This window comes from Rhamphochromis sp. 'chilingali', assembly GCF_963969265.1.
Source record: "Rhamphochromis sp. 'chilingali' genome assembly, chromosome: 1".
NCBI classification, from domain to species: Eukaryota; Metazoa; Chordata; class Actinopteri; order Cichliformes; family Cichlidae; genus Rhamphochromis; species Rhamphochromis sp. 'chilingali'.
In genome coordinates this window covers 35,288,383-35,305,204 of record NC_137929.1, presented here as the reverse complement: position 1 = coordinate 35,305,204, position 16,822 = coordinate 35,288,383, and the positions used below count along the sequence as shown (strand labels likewise).

The 16,822-nt window shown below is 38.1% G+C and overlaps 1 protein-coding gene across 3 annotated transcripts in view; it reads left to right on the top strand.

Annotated features, from left to right (window-relative positions):
• The window catches only part of LOC308392224 (protein NLRC3-like), a 49,841-nt gene that overhangs the window by 16,337 nt on the left and 16,682 nt on the right, over nucleotides 1-16,822 (top strand). For 2 of the 3 annotated variants that reach the window (XM_080875168.1, XM_080875167.1), the window contains exons 5-8: nucleotides 1,079-1,201; nucleotides 10,028-10,112; nucleotides 13,877-14,105; nucleotides 14,263-16,069. In XM_080875168.1, coding sequence (XP_080731294.1) covers nucleotides 1,079-1,201; nucleotides 10,028-10,112; nucleotides 13,877-14,105; nucleotides 14,263-16,069 — 2,244 coding nt within the window. Of the gene's footprint in view, nucleotides 1-803; nucleotides 915-1,078; nucleotides 1,202-10,027; nucleotides 10,113-13,876; nucleotides 14,106-14,262; nucleotides 16,070-16,822 lie in introns of those variants that run through there. The other variant, XM_080875169.1, reaches the window with a different exon arrangement.

The following is a 16,822-nucleotide window of genomic DNA, read 5'->3' as shown; positions in this document are numbered from 1 at the left end:
ACTTTATTTTAATGTTAATGCCGCTGTTCTGGGAAACCATCCTACCTGGCAAACCATCCTACCCGTTGTTTCTGCGCATGCACACAACACGAAATTAAGTGGCGAACGGTACTACCTTTGTGAATATTAGCCAGAAAAATACTCTGACGGGTAAAATTAAGTGCCAAACCATCCTACCTTTGTGAATGTGACCTACAAGCATACTAACAGCTAAAATTTAGTGGCAAATCGTCCTACCTTTGTTAATCTGAGCTAGATGCATATTTTCACAGCTAAAATTCAGTGGCGAACCATCCAACCATTGTGAATATGAGCCAGAAGCATACTTTAACGGCTAAAATTAGGTGCCAAATCCTCCTACCTTTGTTAATAAGAGCTAGAAACATACTCTGACGGGTAAAATGAAGTGCCAAACCATGCTACCTTTGTGAATATTACCTACAAGCATACTTTACCAGGTAAAATGAAGTGGCAAACCGTCCTGGCTTTATAATTATGAGCTACAAGCATACTTTGATGGGCAAAGTTAAGTGGCAAACCGTCATACTTACTTAAATTTGTGCTGGAATTACTCTGTAACAGCAGAAATGTGCATAAACTACTTATGGTAGGATGTTTTGCCAAAGTAGGATGGTTTGTCAGAACACTGCTTCTAGTTTTCCACATTCCTACAGGTAGTTAATAACAGTTTAAAAACTAAACAAGAATAATTGGTGTGAAGCTTTTAAAACTGCTGATCTGCTTTGAATAATAGATCAACCGAGATATTTGACAACATTATTCAGATGTGTTGAACTGACAAAATATGAATATTGATATTGCAGCATAGATCAGTGTGAGAACAGAGAGGAGGGAGTCTCTTCCTCTAAAACCACTCCATGTGGGGAACATGAGAGCCAGACCAAAGCTCACAGGTCTAAGCATTTCACTGCATATCGTACTGTGTATGACTGTGTACGTGACAAATAAAATTTGAATTTGAATTTGATTTGAGGTGAGATTACCATCTCCAACTGTCCATGACTCTTGTCTATGTCACAGCTCAGTAATCACGTCACTTCATCTTCATTATTCACAGGACTCAACGTGGATCTAAACGTAAACCTGGATCTGGACCTGAACTCAGCGTTGTGTCCTTACAGAGTAACAGGTCAAAACGTTCTGTCGTCAATTTTAAAGGTCAACCTTCTGCTGCTAAAAAGTAAGCTAGGATTGATTACAAAACTACTTGAATCATTTTTTTCTGTTAACTCTTTCTGTTTCAGGCTCTTGAGTGTTTTCACATGAAAGCGGGAGTATGACTCATTATTTCACATCACTTATTTACTACTCTTACTGAATATACATATAAATATATTTATTTTGAAAATATGGTCCAAAGTTTTGGGCAGAAATCTGTGCCATCAGAAACTGAATTTGAATAAGTTAAATTCGAATTTGAATTGCTCGGATTGAATCTGAATTGTAACTTAATCAGAATCAGAATCAGAATACTTTATTGATCCCTGGGGGAAATTTTGTTTATTCCAAATGATCATCCAGATGTCTGTGAGATGTGATGACAAACACCATAATGGAAGGCCTTTGTCATCACATGCTTAAACTCATCATATATTTTTGCATATGCTGAACAGGCAGTCAGACATGCTGTAACTGTGGGGTAAAAAAAATGCATGAACACCATACAGCAGGGATCTCAAACTCCAGTCCTCGAGGGCCGCTGTCCTGCAACTTTTCCATGTGTGCCTGTTGCAACACGCCTAGTAGGTCATTAGCAAGACTACAGAACTTGACTGCATGCTGAGTTGGCAATTCAGCCATGTTACAGCAGCTCATGAGTGAATGAACATAGTGCAATAAAAGTATTTTTAGAGGTATATGTTTCCAAAAACATACATTTACTTAAATTTACTTGAGTGGGGTTCGGGGTTGCCACCTCAGCATGGAGTGAAGTTCTATACTCTTGCTAATGACCTACTAATTGTATTCAGGTATGTTGCACCAGGGACACATGGAAAAGTTGCATGACACCAGCTCTCGAGGACTGGAGTTTGAGACCCCTGTCATACGAAATATGACAGGTGTGGTTGAACTGCATGAAGACTCTGAAGTTTTTCTTCTCTTCTGGCAGGACAGGAATGTGGCCTTATCCTGTGAGCCACCGTAAGGATGTACTTAGAGTAGAACTGGACTGTCACCGGCCTCAGACTCTTCACCTTTTCAAAGACAAAGCAATCATTTAGATAAAATATTAGATATTGTTTACCTGTAAATGCATAAAGACAATTTAGAAATGTAATTATTGTCAAGAGTGAACAAGCACTGATAGTGTAATCTACAGCTGTGGCCAAACGTTTAGAGAATGAGAAGTGTTGTTTGTTTATTTACAAAGTTTGCTGTTTCAGTGATAGTTGTATATCACATATCACTTCAAACAGGTGATCCAGTAATGCTGCACTAATGAATGAGACTAACTATTCACTTTAGCTAAAGTTATTAAGTTAGCTAAAGAGTTATTAAGTTAGCTAAAGAGTTGGGATGCTGTGTAAGACATAAATAAAGCTAAAATACAAAGGTTTGGACACTGTTTTGCATGTTTCCCTACTGTAGGGGTCTCTGCAAGCATACAGGGCTCTGAGAGGGTACAAGAGGACAACTTTGGAATTCTACTAGAAACAGTCGATCATATTTGTTTGTCAAAGCTGAATCCAGGGCAAACTACGCTAAATTAGCTTTTTAGCTAACAGCTACAATAAGCATAAAAGTTACTGTACGGCTATCATTTGTTAACATGACGCTTGTTCTTATACATTTATTACCAACCTGAGATTTTATCCGCTGGTGATTCGACATGACGAATGACTTCTGAAGTCTTAATTCAGCTCAAGATGCTGTAGATTCCCGTCAGTAACACTTTCGGTCCGCTAGTAAAACGTAGTTCTATTAATCTGTGCTCGATTACTCTTGAACCGGAACCGGATGCAAGTCCCCAAAAACTGAATTTTGGAACTGAAATTGAATGGTGAGAAGTGAATCTGAAATTATTCGAGAGCTAAACTTTTAAAGGATAAAATACGGTTTCAAAGCAAATTAATTTATTTTCAAAATATAAAATTCAATTTCAATTTAGTGATGATCATTTTCAAACCAATAAATTGAATTTCAAATTAGGATAATTCATATTCAGTTTTTAAAAGCATTTATTTAAGTTACAATTCAGATTCAATCCGAGCAATTCAAATTCGAATTTAACTCATTCAAATTCAGTTTCTGATGGCACAGATTTCTGCCCATACAAAGTGTCGCAAAGGACCAGACCTTATACGGCTACTGTATGAGGGTGCAACTGGCCATAACGGTATGAGATTTCTGATGTCAGAACCTCTGTATTTTTTAGTTTATTTTAAAAGACTATATAGGGAATATTATTCTCTATATTGTAACTTATGGCTCACCCTACAGTGCCTCTGATTGGGTTGTGTTTTAGGAAATAACTTGAATTGGATCTGAACCCTTAACTTAATTAACTGTCATAAGTTATTTAAATTTCAAGTGATAGAATAATTGTTTTTTATTATTATTTTTTTTTTAATTTTTTATAAACCCAACACACATGGTCTATATTTCTATACAGTGTTCTTGCTGCAACAGAGTTAAGCTGTACAAAGAAAAAAATATAGTTGGGATTATATTGCAACTCTAGGACTTAGTCTCTTCAATTTCTACTCGTCATTGGAGCACAGGTGTCACACCTTAAATATTATGTAGTAAGAGAAAAAAATTCCCACGTGACACTAATTTCTAAATCTTGGTTATATATAAAATGATTTTATGTCATAACCGAGCAAAAACATATTAGAAGCAAATAATTTTATTTCACAGGAGCAATTAAATCCCTCACCTGAAAATTCAATAGCTGCACATGTAGAACTCAACATCCCACAAATCAGCCCCCAAAGTCAGAAATCAATCACTGAGATTTGTTTCTCTGTAAATCTGATAATCGTTAATTCAAAAGTTGTTCTATAATATTGTATGACATATAGTTAAAATTTCTTCATATTTGTATTCTTATTGTATTCACAGGGGAACACATTTGTGTTTCTTCATTACTGAGATGTAAACAAACTTAAACATTTCTAGCATTTAATCTTACAAGAAACATTTTCTGAGACCATTAGTAGGATCTGGTGGGTCTTAATAATTTGAGTCAATGGTGTAATGCATAAGCAGCTGCTTACTGATGAAAATTCTACTTTTCCTGCAGTAAGAGGACCTTAGGGGCTGGACTGGTTAAGCATGTGAGATATTTATAGTGGAACAAGACCATGAAGTGCTTTAAAAGGATATAAAAATAAGCAAGTGTACTATAGGACTATAAAACAGGTAGAATGTGTTCTCTCATTCTTTTACTAGTAAATACAATGTCTGCAGAGTTCTGAATTTTTGAACCCAAGCCATCAAGCAGGTTTCTTGATTGATGGCTTGGGTTCAAAAGAGTTTCTTCTGCTTATCCAATTTGGAGTTGTAGGGGTTCTGGAGCGTGTCCCGGCTGTCATGGGGTACACCCTAGACAAGTTGCCAGTTAATCACAGTACTAATATAGAGAGACAACTATTCACACTTAGGGTAAATTCAGATTCACCAATTAATCTAACTTTGGGCCATGGGAGGAGGAGAAAGCCCACAGGGGCACTGGGAGAGCCTGCAGGTTGCAAACGCAGCAACACCAGCAGGCAGGTGAATTTGAACCCAGGACCTTCTTACTGTGAGGTTTGACAGTGCTAACCACCACACCATCATGCTGCCAAGCTAGAATACTCCAGCGCTATATGCTGGAGAAATGAACATACATGCATGCATACTGTGATTATTAGAACCTAAGATGCAAACATAATGCCCCTAAGGTTTACAGAAGAGACACAGTGAGCAGCACAAGCTACTTCAACCTAAATATAAACTACTTCATTCAAAATACAATGTGAAGAAGGTTATTGCAAAGCAGTGAGAAATAGTATACAGATCTTCAGAACTGTTAATGCAGGAAGATAGCTCTACAAAAGTTTTTATTTTTTTGTTGTCTGTCCTCTGAGCACATTGAGTTTAATTCTAACGAAATATGCTGTGTAAATAATATTGCCATTGACCTTTAGACAGATAATTTTGTTTCACAATTCAATCTAATTTAATTGGGTTCAATTCATATTTATCCATGTAGCGTCAAATCACCACTACAGTTGCCTCAAGACATTTTATATTGTAAGGTAAAGAAAACAGAGAAAACACCAACAATTATATGACCACCATGTGAGGAAGCTGGTTGCACAGAAAAGGGATCTGAAAGCTGAAGGCTCTCCCTCCCATTCTATTTTTAAATACTCTAGGACAAGTAAGCCCACAGAGTGATTTTAATTTTAGAGATAATGGAAAAAAGCAGTCCTAAATATATGTTTAATATGTGCATTGAAGGACATATCCTGGTCAAAAATGACACCAAGATTCCTCACAGTGTTACTGGAGGCCAAGGTAATGCCATCCAGAGTAGGTATGTGGTTAGATACCATATTTCTAAGAATTTTAGGGCTGAATACAGTAAACTCCGTTTTATCTGAATTTAACAGCAGAAAACTTGCGGTCGTTCCTTATTTCTTTAAAGCATTCCTGCAGTTTAACTAATTGGTGTGAGTTATCTGGCTTCATGGATAGATAAAGTTGGGTGTCATCTGCATAGCAGTGAAAATGTATACTATGTCTTCTGATGATACTGCCTAAGGGAAGCATGCATAGTGTAAACAGAATTGGCCCTAGCACAGAACCCTGTGGAACTCCATAGTCAATTCTAGTGTGTGAAGAGGACTCTCCATTTACATGTACAAATTGGAGTCTATTAGATAAATGTGATACAAACCAGCGCAGTACCTTTAATACTTACAGCATGTTCTAATCACTCTAATAGGATATTGGTGACAGTGTTGAATGCTGCACTGAGATCCAACATGAAAAGCACAGAAATAGGCCCACAGTCAGTGGCCATAAAAAGATTGTTTGTAACTTTCAAGCTTTTTATGTACTATGATGAGCACTGAAACTCTTCAAATAAGCCATTCTTTCTTTCAAGAATTTTTGATATGAAAGGAAGGTTGGAGATTGGCCTATAATTAGCTAAGACCGCTGGGTCAGTTGATAGCTTTTTAAGTAATGATTTAACTTTTGCCACTTTAAAGGCCTGTGGTACATAGCCAATTAATAGAGATTTCAATCTAGGTTCAGTTTTGTGGCGCATAATTAAACGAAAAAGTCAAGCGCTTGTCCAGTGCTGTGCTTTAAACAGGCTTAGCTAAAATTAAAGTAGTGCAATATAAACAAAATCCATGTTTAAAAAATATATTGTTGATGTTCAATTATTATAATCAATGATTATATAAAAGTTCAAAAAGTCATCATTCATAGAAAAAGGCAGAATACTCTGTGTGAAAATTGATGCAGTGTTGTATTACTTCTTGTATTAATATGTTACTGCAGTATTTTAAGAGAAGTATTTTGAAAATGGGAAAACTGCAAAAAAAAATTAAACATAAAAAAATATATAATTATAGTATGAAAAGCACAGACAATGGCTGCAGTGGACACTTTTTTTATTGTTTTTAACTCTCTGTGCCAAGTCAGGTCTGTTAACTTTGCTCTTCTCCACGGCTGGCTGACAGACCAGTTGTACCAAATACTTTGTACACTGCCTCCATCTGACTACAGAGCTCACTGCAGGCAGACTGGCAGTCCCCAGATTGCCAGTGACTGCAAACACGCTACTTTTCCAACATAATTTTAGTTAAACGACTACAAACCAGAGAAAAGTTGAACCTGAGGAACAAACTAAAGAAATTCCAAACTCTTCAACATCTCAGACACATTTTAATATGATTGATAGGTTAGTTGTGGTGTTTATTCTTGTGAAGCTATAACCTTATTCATGTTTCATTTTAAATTAAGAAATGACAGTATGTATTTAATTAAAAGTACACTGTGGTTCAGGCTGCTCAATGTGTCTTTTCTGCAAATCTTAGGTTAATTATGTTCATGTCTCTTAATAATTATGTTATGTATCACTTCGTGTTTTGCCTGTTTCCTTTTTCTGTTGTGAAGATAGTTGAGAGTTAAGTTGTTTGAGTCTTGAGATACTGTTGGGCTTTAAAATTTCATTTATAAATTGTTTATAAAGCCTAGATAGTTTTCACTTTATATAAGGTCACATAACATACTTGACTACCACACGTATGTGCCTGAATTAACCATGAACTACAATATGAAATAAGCATTTATAAAACCTCTATTAATACACTAATAATGTAAATACTTCTTTCTATGTAATGTGAACCAGTAACTGCTCTTAAACTTGTTTGTACTTGATATAATAGTTAATTTAGAAATGGTCATGCCATCGTTTATAACGTATAAAAATGTATGAGCTTATTTCTCAAGATTAAACCATCTATATCCATGACACAGTAAGGAGGAGTAATGGTTTAAAAATGATAATTAACGTATTTACTAATACCTTACTTAATATCAAGGAAAATATAAAGTATACCACCTATATTTACAGTAGAGATAATTTGGAAGCACTTAAATATTATTTATTGAGATAGAGAATTTTCTCTATTTCACAGTTAGACTCCAATGACCTGTCATGAGAACAGAATCCCAGCTGTAGGATTAAGGACAGAACCCCCTGGAGCCTAGATGCTGGTGGTGGTGAAGATGTTGAAGGAGGCTTGGATGGAGCTCTGAGTGACTTGAGTGGAGGCTAATTGGCTCATGAGAAGGCAGGGAAGATGATCTCAGTATTGAGTTTGACAAGGTGGCAAAGTAAAAGTGTAAAAAACAGACTAGCAGCTGAACAAGCAGCCTGATGAGATGATTACATTTCCTTGGTGAACTTATACATACGCTACATTACAAAAAAAATTAAAATAACACAGAACAAAACTCAAGCACAAATGATTCTCAAAACCAAAGGGAATCATGAACCCACAAAGAATGCCCAAGACTGATGCTTAAAAGTGTTTTGTTTGTATAGTGTTTGAAAATTGCTCATGCATCAGACATTGTGATAATTATATACAGTGGTATGCAAAAGTTTGGGCACCCCTGATAATTTTCATGATTTTTCTTCATAAATCATTGGTTGTTTGGATCAGCAATTTCATTTAAATATATCATATCGTAGACAAACACAATAATATTTGAGAAGTGAAATGAAGTTTATAGGATTTACAGAAAGTGTGCAGTAGTTACTTAAACTAAATTAGGCAGTTGCATAAATTTGGGCACGCTTGTCATTGTATTGATTTAAATACCTTTAGCACTAATTATTGGAACACAAAATTTGTTTGGTAAGCTCACTAACCCTTGACCTACATACATCCAATCATGAGAAAGGGTATTTAAGGTGGCCAACTACAAGTTTTTCTCCTCTTTGCATCTTCTCTGAAGAGTGGCACCATGGGAGCCTCAAAACAACTCTCAAATGACCTAAAAACAAAGATTGTTCAACATCATGGTTTAGGGGAAGGATACAAAAAGAGATTTCAGAGATTTCAGCTGTCAGTTTCCACTGTGAGGAACATAGTGAGGAAATGGAAGACCACAGGCACAGTTCTGTTTAAGGCCCAAAGTGTCAGGTCAAGGAAAATCTTAGATAAGCAGAGGCGAACGATGGTGAGAATAGTCACAGTCAACCCACAGACCAGCTCCAAAGACCTACAACATCAACTTGCTGCAGATGGAGTCACTGTGCATCATTCAAATATTTAGCGCACTTTGCACAAGGAGATGGTGTATGGGAGAGTAATGCAGAAGAAGCCCTTTCTGCGCACATGCCACAAACAGAGTCGCTTGAGGTATGCTAAAGCACATTTGGACAAGCCAGCTTCATTTTGGAATAAGGTGCTGTGAACTGATGAAACTAAAATTGAGTTATTTGGACATAACAAGAGGCGGTATGCATGGAGGGAACAGAACACAGCATCCCAAGAAAAACACCTGCTACCCACAGTAAAATTTGGTGGTGATTCCATCATGCTGTGGGGCTGTGTGGCCAGTGCAGGGACTGGGAATCTTGTTAAAGTTGAGGGTCACATGGATTCCAGTCAATAACAGTAGATTCTTGAGAACAATGTTCAAGAATCAGTGACAAAGTTGAAGTTGTGCCAGGGCTGGATATTTCAACAAGACAAAACTAAACACTGGTCAAAATCTACTAAGGCATTCATGCAGAGAAACAAGTACAACATTCTGGAATGGCCATCTCAGTCCCCAGACCTGAATATTATTGAAAAACTATGGTATGACTTAAAGCAGTCTGTCCATGTTCGGAAACCATCAAACCTGACTGAACTGGAGATGTTTTGTAAGGAAGAGTGGTCCAAAATACCTTCAACCAGAATCCAAACTCTCATTGGAAGCTACAGGAAATGTTTAGAGGCTGTTATCTCTGCAAAAGGAGGATCTACTAAATATTGATGTAATTTTTCTGTTGGGGTGCCCAAATTTATGCACCTGCCTAATTTCATTTAAGTAACTATTGCACACTTTCTGCAAATCCTATGAACTTCATTTCACTTCTCAAATATCATTGTGTTCATCTGCTATATGATATATTTAAATGGAATTGCTGATCCAAACAACCAATGATTTATGAAGAAAAATCATGAAAATTATCAGGGGTGCCCAAACTTTTGTATACCACTGTATATTATGGGTCCTATGCATGGGTTTATCAAACCTGTGTCTGGACCTAATAGGTTAATGATTTTATGATAACAAGAGAGCTGGAAAGAATACCAGGAGCCACTAACCTTTACTGCAATTACATTATCTGACATGTTTTTATGTCAGACACCACACGTTACATTCTGAGCCACAGGGATTAGCCGATGGTAGGATGGAACAGAGGACCGACATAATATTAGGCAACTGGTCATAATGGTTTGTTATATGAGTCATACTGTTCTTCATTATTCCTTCACAGAGTGGAGCAGGAGAGCTCAGAAGTTCCCAGTGGTCAGTCTGCCCAGCAACATCAAACAGGCATGGACCTGGACTCCGTATTTATGGTTTGTACATGCATAACAACTATTTTTACATTTACTTATCTCTATGCTAGGTGTGATGAGGTAATGAGGGGCCTGCCAGTCAGAAGGTTAGTGGTCAGATTCCTTGTTCGTCTCGTCTGCATGAATTTAATTATCCATGATGTGTATACATTGGTGAGTTGTCATGTAATACTCAATTAAGATGTACAACAAACTTCACTGTTAAACAATACTAATTGTTTTTTTGTTTGTTTGTTTTGGGTGTTTTGGGTCCACTAGCTCAGCAGTTAGCCATGATTTGTAGCTTTCCATTTGCTTTTGTCATTTCTTGGCTGTTTGTGTTAGTTATTCCTCTTCCCTCTTTTGTAATTCTTTTAAAATTTGTAACAAATGCAATCTTTTTTTCTTTTTCTTTTTCTTTTTTTTTTTTTTTTTGAATACTGTACAGTTTCTGTCTGGCTTTATAAACTGAATAGAAATTTGCTAGCATTAGAGGCTCACCTCCACCCTTATAAAAAATAAATAAATAAAAAAAAAAAAAGCAAAAATACCTGTTAGTTCAACACAATGTGAGATTCTGTAATTTTCTCTGTATTGGTATTTTGTGTCGAAGGTTTGTTGAAGTTTTGGAAGACCTGATTTATTCTCAAAATTATGCTTCCAAATAATCTCTAACTGTAGTCAAAAAGCAGTGTTGGTCAAGTTACTTTTACTACTTTTTGTGTTTACACCCACTCTTTCAAATAGACACAAGTAAAACACAGCAAAAAATAAATAAAATTGATTTGATCAATAAAAAAGATTCAGCAGCACTAAGTCCCATCGCTCTGAAGTCTATTTTCACCTGTTTTTTTGCCCGGTGCCGGTTTGCCTAGTGCCACAGTGTCAGCGGGGGGATCTGGGGTTTCTCTGTGAATTTCACATTCCCATGGGCAGCGTGCTAGGTGCTTCCTCAGATTTAAAGTTTAATTTTTCGCTGTAAAAATAAGTTTTCTTCCCACGCAGTGTACAGCGGACGCTAATGTTTTTGTCACTTTTTACAGAATCAAACTCAAAGTAATGGAAGTGCTTCCAAGCTTTAAACGCTGCATGGTCATACTCTCTCTTGTACTCCATATTATCCGTTGTTGATCTGCACATGTCTGTTGCATGCGCTTACATCATTGTCATGAGACACTCTCACAAACAAAATCACGGTTTAGTAACGCAGTGTGCTTACGGGAAAGTAACAGTAATCTAATTACTTTTTTTTGCAATAGTTATGCCTTACTTCAGCAGTCTCCAACCTTTTTTGTGCCACGGACATGTTAGACAATATTTTCACGGACCGGCCTTTAAGGTGTCGCGGATGAATACAACAATATAAAATGATATGACCAAGACAAAAACTGTGGTATTTTTAAAATATAATAATAAATGCTAATTCACTGTGTAATTGTGCAACATTATTAGCAGCGTCCTCCTCCTGCACCAACAACATTGAGAGTAACATCCTCCTCTCTGCCCCTTAATGCTCTCTGGTTGCTATGGTAATGTGTAAATATTTCTTTCAAAATAAGACACACAACTACAAAACAAATATAAAGTACATGAAAATATATAATTCCCCATAACTCAAAATCAACGAGAAACCTGTGCTTGGGTTTCTGCAATGAGATGGTCCCACCTGGGTGTAATAGGGGACAATGACACCCAAAGTGTTTTGCTTATGCTTAGTCTGCTCCACAATTTTGTTTTGGTAGCTGTAACTGCAGAAAACCCCGCTTCACACAGATATGATGTCGGAAACGGCAACAGGGTTTTTAGTACTGTTGTAGCAATCTCGGGGTATTCTGCCATGACTTTTATCCAGAATACCTGCAAAGTTTATAAATTTATCCATAACACATGGGAAAAGACCCATGAAAACCTAGTTAACGATAAAAACCCTGAAAACCATAAATTTTCACACCAGAGCCTCAACTCTCGCAGCCCGGTACCAAACTACTCATGGACCGGTACCGGTCCCCAGGGGTTGGGGACCACTTACTTTACTCGTTACTTGAAAAAGTGATTGCGGTACCGCGTTACTTGTAAGGTGTTAGATTTGGTTTTGAGGAGTAAGATGGTGGAGTATCATAAATCAGAGTAATCTTTGGTAACAAAACTTTGGTACTTTACAAGCATCTGCTAAGACATCATGCTAATGCTAGGCTAGTCAAGAGCACAGAATGAAAGCTGAGTTAATGCCGAAAATGACTCCAAGGTTCCTCACAGCGTTACTGGAGGCCAAGGTAATGCCATCCAGAGTAAGAATCTGGTTAGATACCATATTTCTAAGATTTTCAGGGCCGAGTACAATAACCTCAGTTTTATCTGAATTAAGAAGCAGAAAGTTAGCGGCCATCCAGGTCTTTATGTCTTTAAGACATTCCTGCAGTTTAACTAATTGGTGTGTGTTATCTGGCTTCATGGACAGATAGAGCTGGGTGTCATCTGCATAGCAGTGAAAATGTATACTATGTCTTGTAATGATACTGCCTAGGGGAAGCATGTATAATGTAAACAGAACTGGTCCAAGCACTGAACCCTGTGGAACACCATAATTGACCTTAGTGTGTGAAGAGGACTCTCCATTTACATGCACAAATTGGAGTCTATTAGATAGATATGATACAAACCCCGCAGCGCAGTACCTGTAATACCTATAGCATGTTCTAATCACTCTTAATTGAATATTATGGTCAACAGTACTGAACACTGCGCTAAGGTCTAGCAGGACAAGCACAGAGATGAGTCCACTGTCAGAGGCCATAAGAAGATCATTTGTAACCTTCACTAAAGTGGTTTCTGTGCTGTGATGAGCTCTGAAACCTGACTGAAACTCTTCAAATAAGCCATTCCTCTGCAGATGATCTGTTAGCTGTTTGACAACTACTCTTTCAAGGATTTTTGATATGAAAGGAAGGTTGGAGATTGGCCTGTAATTAGCTAAGACAGCTGGGTCTACGGATGGCTTTTTAAGTAAAGGTTTAACTACAGCCAGCTTGAAGGCCTGTGGTACATAGCTGATTATTAGAGAGAGGTTGATCATATTTAAGATTGAAGCATTAATTTATGGCAGGACAGTTTTGTAGGAATGGGGTCTAAAAGACACATTGATGGTTTGGAGGAAGTAATTATTGAAGTTAACTCAGAAAGATCGATTGGAGAAAAGGAGTCTAAATGAATATCAATGGTACTGAAAGTAGCTGTAGATAATATTAAATCTGTGGGATGATTATTGGTAATTTTTTCTCTAATTATTAAAATTTTATTTGTGAAGAAGTTCACCGCAGGTACCTTTGATGGTGCAAAACGTTTCGTTGACATTGTTGTGTTTGTTACTTACAAACATACAGTACAGCACTTCAGAGTCACACCGCTAGCAATCGAAGATTTATGTAAATTTGACAAGCTGAACATATTCTGTACGGTACAGGAGACACGGCACGGAGGAGATTGATTGATAATGGTCTACAGCCGATCAGGACGTAGAATACAATGCGCTGAAAGAAAAAAAAGCATGCAATGTTGCGCAGAAAAAAATCAGCGAAACAGCGAGGCCACGAAAAGTGAACCGCGATATAGCGAGGGACCACTGTATAAACCACTACTAAACTACTAGCTTTTGTCTTCTGATTTCTGTAGTTTTGATTTGTGTATTTGTGTATGTGTTTTGCCTTTTCTGTCCTTTTTTTTTCATCCACCAGCGAATCATTTAAGGTTGTGGATGATTGAATAACTAATGAAGTATTATGTTCCAGCTCCTGGAGGACAACATTGTTACTTTTGTGAAGAACGAGCTGAAGAAGATCCAGAAGGTTCTGAATCCAGATCAACCAGAAAACTCAGAGAAAGCGAGGGAAGATGAGGAGGTGTTAGAGGGTGAGGATGAAGAACAGAGTAGGAGCAGCAGAGAGGCATTTGTGAAGATCACACTGCACTTCCTGAGGAGAATGAATCAAGAGGAGTTGGCTAATCGTCTGCAGAGCAGTAAGAGTTCTCTAAAGAGAGACATCTATTAAACAAGCATTTCACAAAATGGCCTGGCATGTGTTCAAATTTTTTTTTTTTTTTTTTTGTGGTGTGGGGGGTCATGTGCAATTGGTAAATTCTTCAATTTTATTTTTTTGTCAATTTCTTCCTTTAGGAACTTCCTCTAAAGGTGTACAGTGGGGTCAGCGTGCACTTAAATTAAACCTGAAGAACAAGTTCCAGTGTGTGTTTGAGGGGATTGCTAAAGCAGGAAACCAAACCTTTCTGAATCAAATCTACACAGAACTCTACATTACAGAGGGAGGGGCTGCAGAGATCAATGATGAACATGAGGTCAGGCAAATTGAAACAGCATCTAGGAAACTTGACAGTCCAGAAACGGCAATCACACAAGAAGATATCTTTAAAGCCTTACCTGGAGGAGATAAACCCATCAGAACAGTACTGACAAAGGGGGTGGCTGGCATTGGGAAAACAGTCCTAACAAAGAAGTTTACTTTGGATTGGTCTGAAGACAAAGCCAATAAGAACATCGAATTCACATTTCCATTCACTTTCAGAGAGTTGAATGTGTTGAAAGGGGAAAAGTTCAGCTTGGTGGAGCTTGTTCATTATTTTTTTACTGAAATCAAGGAAGCGGGAATCTGTAGCTTTGAAAACGTCCAGATCGTGTTCATCTTTGATGGCCTTGATGAGTGTCGACTTCCTCTGGACTTTGAGAAAACCAAAATCATAACTGACTCTGCAAAGTCCACCTCAGTGGATATACTGCTGACAAACCTCATCAGGGGGGACCTGCTTCCATCTGCTCGCCTGTGGATAACCACACGACCTGCAGCAGCTAGTCAGATCCCTCCTAGATATATTGACATGGTGACCGAAGTCAGAGGGTTCACTGACCAACAGAAGGAGGAGTATTTCAAGAAGAGATTCAGAGATAAGAAACAGGCCAAGAGGATCATCTCCCATATCAAGATATCACGAAGCCTCCACATTATGTGCCACATCCCAGTCTTTTGCTGGATCACTGCTACAGTTCTAGAGGATGTGGTGAAAACCAGAGAGGCAGGAGAGCTGCCCAAGACCCTAACTGAGATGTACATCCACTTCCTGGTGGTTCAGACAAAAGTGAAAAAGGTCAAGTATGAAGGAGGAGCTGAGACAGACCCACACTGGACTCCAGACAACAAGAAGATGATTGAGTCACTTGGAAAACTGGCTTTTGAGCAGCTGCAGAAAGGCAACCTGATCTTCTATGAATCAGACCTGACAGAGTGTGGCATTGATATCGGCGCAGCCTCAGTGTACTCAGGAGTGTTCACACAGATCTTTAAAGAGGAAAGAGGACTGTACCAGGACAAGGTGTTCTGCTTCATCCATCTGAGTGTTCAGGAGTTTCTGGCTGCTCTACATGTCCATCTGACATTTGTTAACTCTGGAGTTAATAGCCTGGAAGAAAAACAAACAGTTTCTCAAAAGTCTGATAGAAGTGAGTGTGTAGAAAAATACTTCTACCCAAATGCTGTAGACAAGGCCTTACAGAGTCCACATGGATACCTGGACCTGTTCCTTCGCTTCCTCTTGGGTCTTTCACTGCAGACTAATCAGACCCTCTTACGAGATCTCCTGACACTGACAGAAGATAGCTCACAGACCAATCATGAAACAATTCAGTACATCAAGAAGAAGATCAGTGAAAATCTGTCTGCAGAAAAAAGCATCAATCTATTCCACTGTCTGAATGAACTGAATGATTGTTCTCTAGTGGAGGAGATCCAACAGTCCCTGAGCTCTGGAAGTCTCTCCACAGAACTGTTGTCTCCTGCTCAGTGGTCAGCTCTGGTCTTCATCTTACTGTCATCAGAAAGAGATCTGGATGTCTTTGACCTGAAAAAATACTCAGCTTCAGAAGAGGCTCTTCTGAAGCTGCTGCCAGTAGTCAAAGCCTCAAACAAAACTCTGTAAGTAAAGATGTACTCAATTCTTTAGTTTTAAAATGGTGATTCTACTTAACAAAAACAAGAGCACATGCACAATTCAAAAAACCAAAACAGTGTAATGGTTGCTGATGTCTTTAAAAAAATTGAATGAAATAACTGTCCTCCAGGATAGACCCAGGACATGATAGAAAGATTATATGTCTCAGCTGGCCTGGGAACACCTCTTTGTTCCCCTGGGTAAGCTTAAGGAAGTGGCTGGGGAGAGAGCTCTGAATTTCTCTGCTTAGGCTGCTGCCTCTGCAACCCAACCCCAGATAAGTGGAAGAAAATCGATGGGTATTTAGGATATACCCCAGATGGGCTAAGCAAAGCGGACAAATATGTCATGAAAATCCTATGGACAGCAAGCAAAAAAGCCATTACAAAGTGTTGGCTATTGCCATTACCTATTGCCACATAGTTTGTTAATATTAGTGACAAGTGGGTAATGCCTAGTGTGTGGTACATTGCCCTTTACTATGTCAACACCGTGTTGGTGTGTCGCTGAATTGCAACATCTGCTGGATTTAAAAAGCATTGCAGGGAACCTGGATAAAAAGTGTGGTGAAAGAATGAACTGGATAATTTAATTCTGACATCTGGACACCAAATAAGGTACAATTAGGGATGGGTATCGTTTAGGTTTTATCTGATACCAGTGCCAAACCGGTGCTTAAACGGTGCTCGAACCGGTGCTCGAACCAGTGCTCGAATCGGTGCTTAAAGAATGGAGAA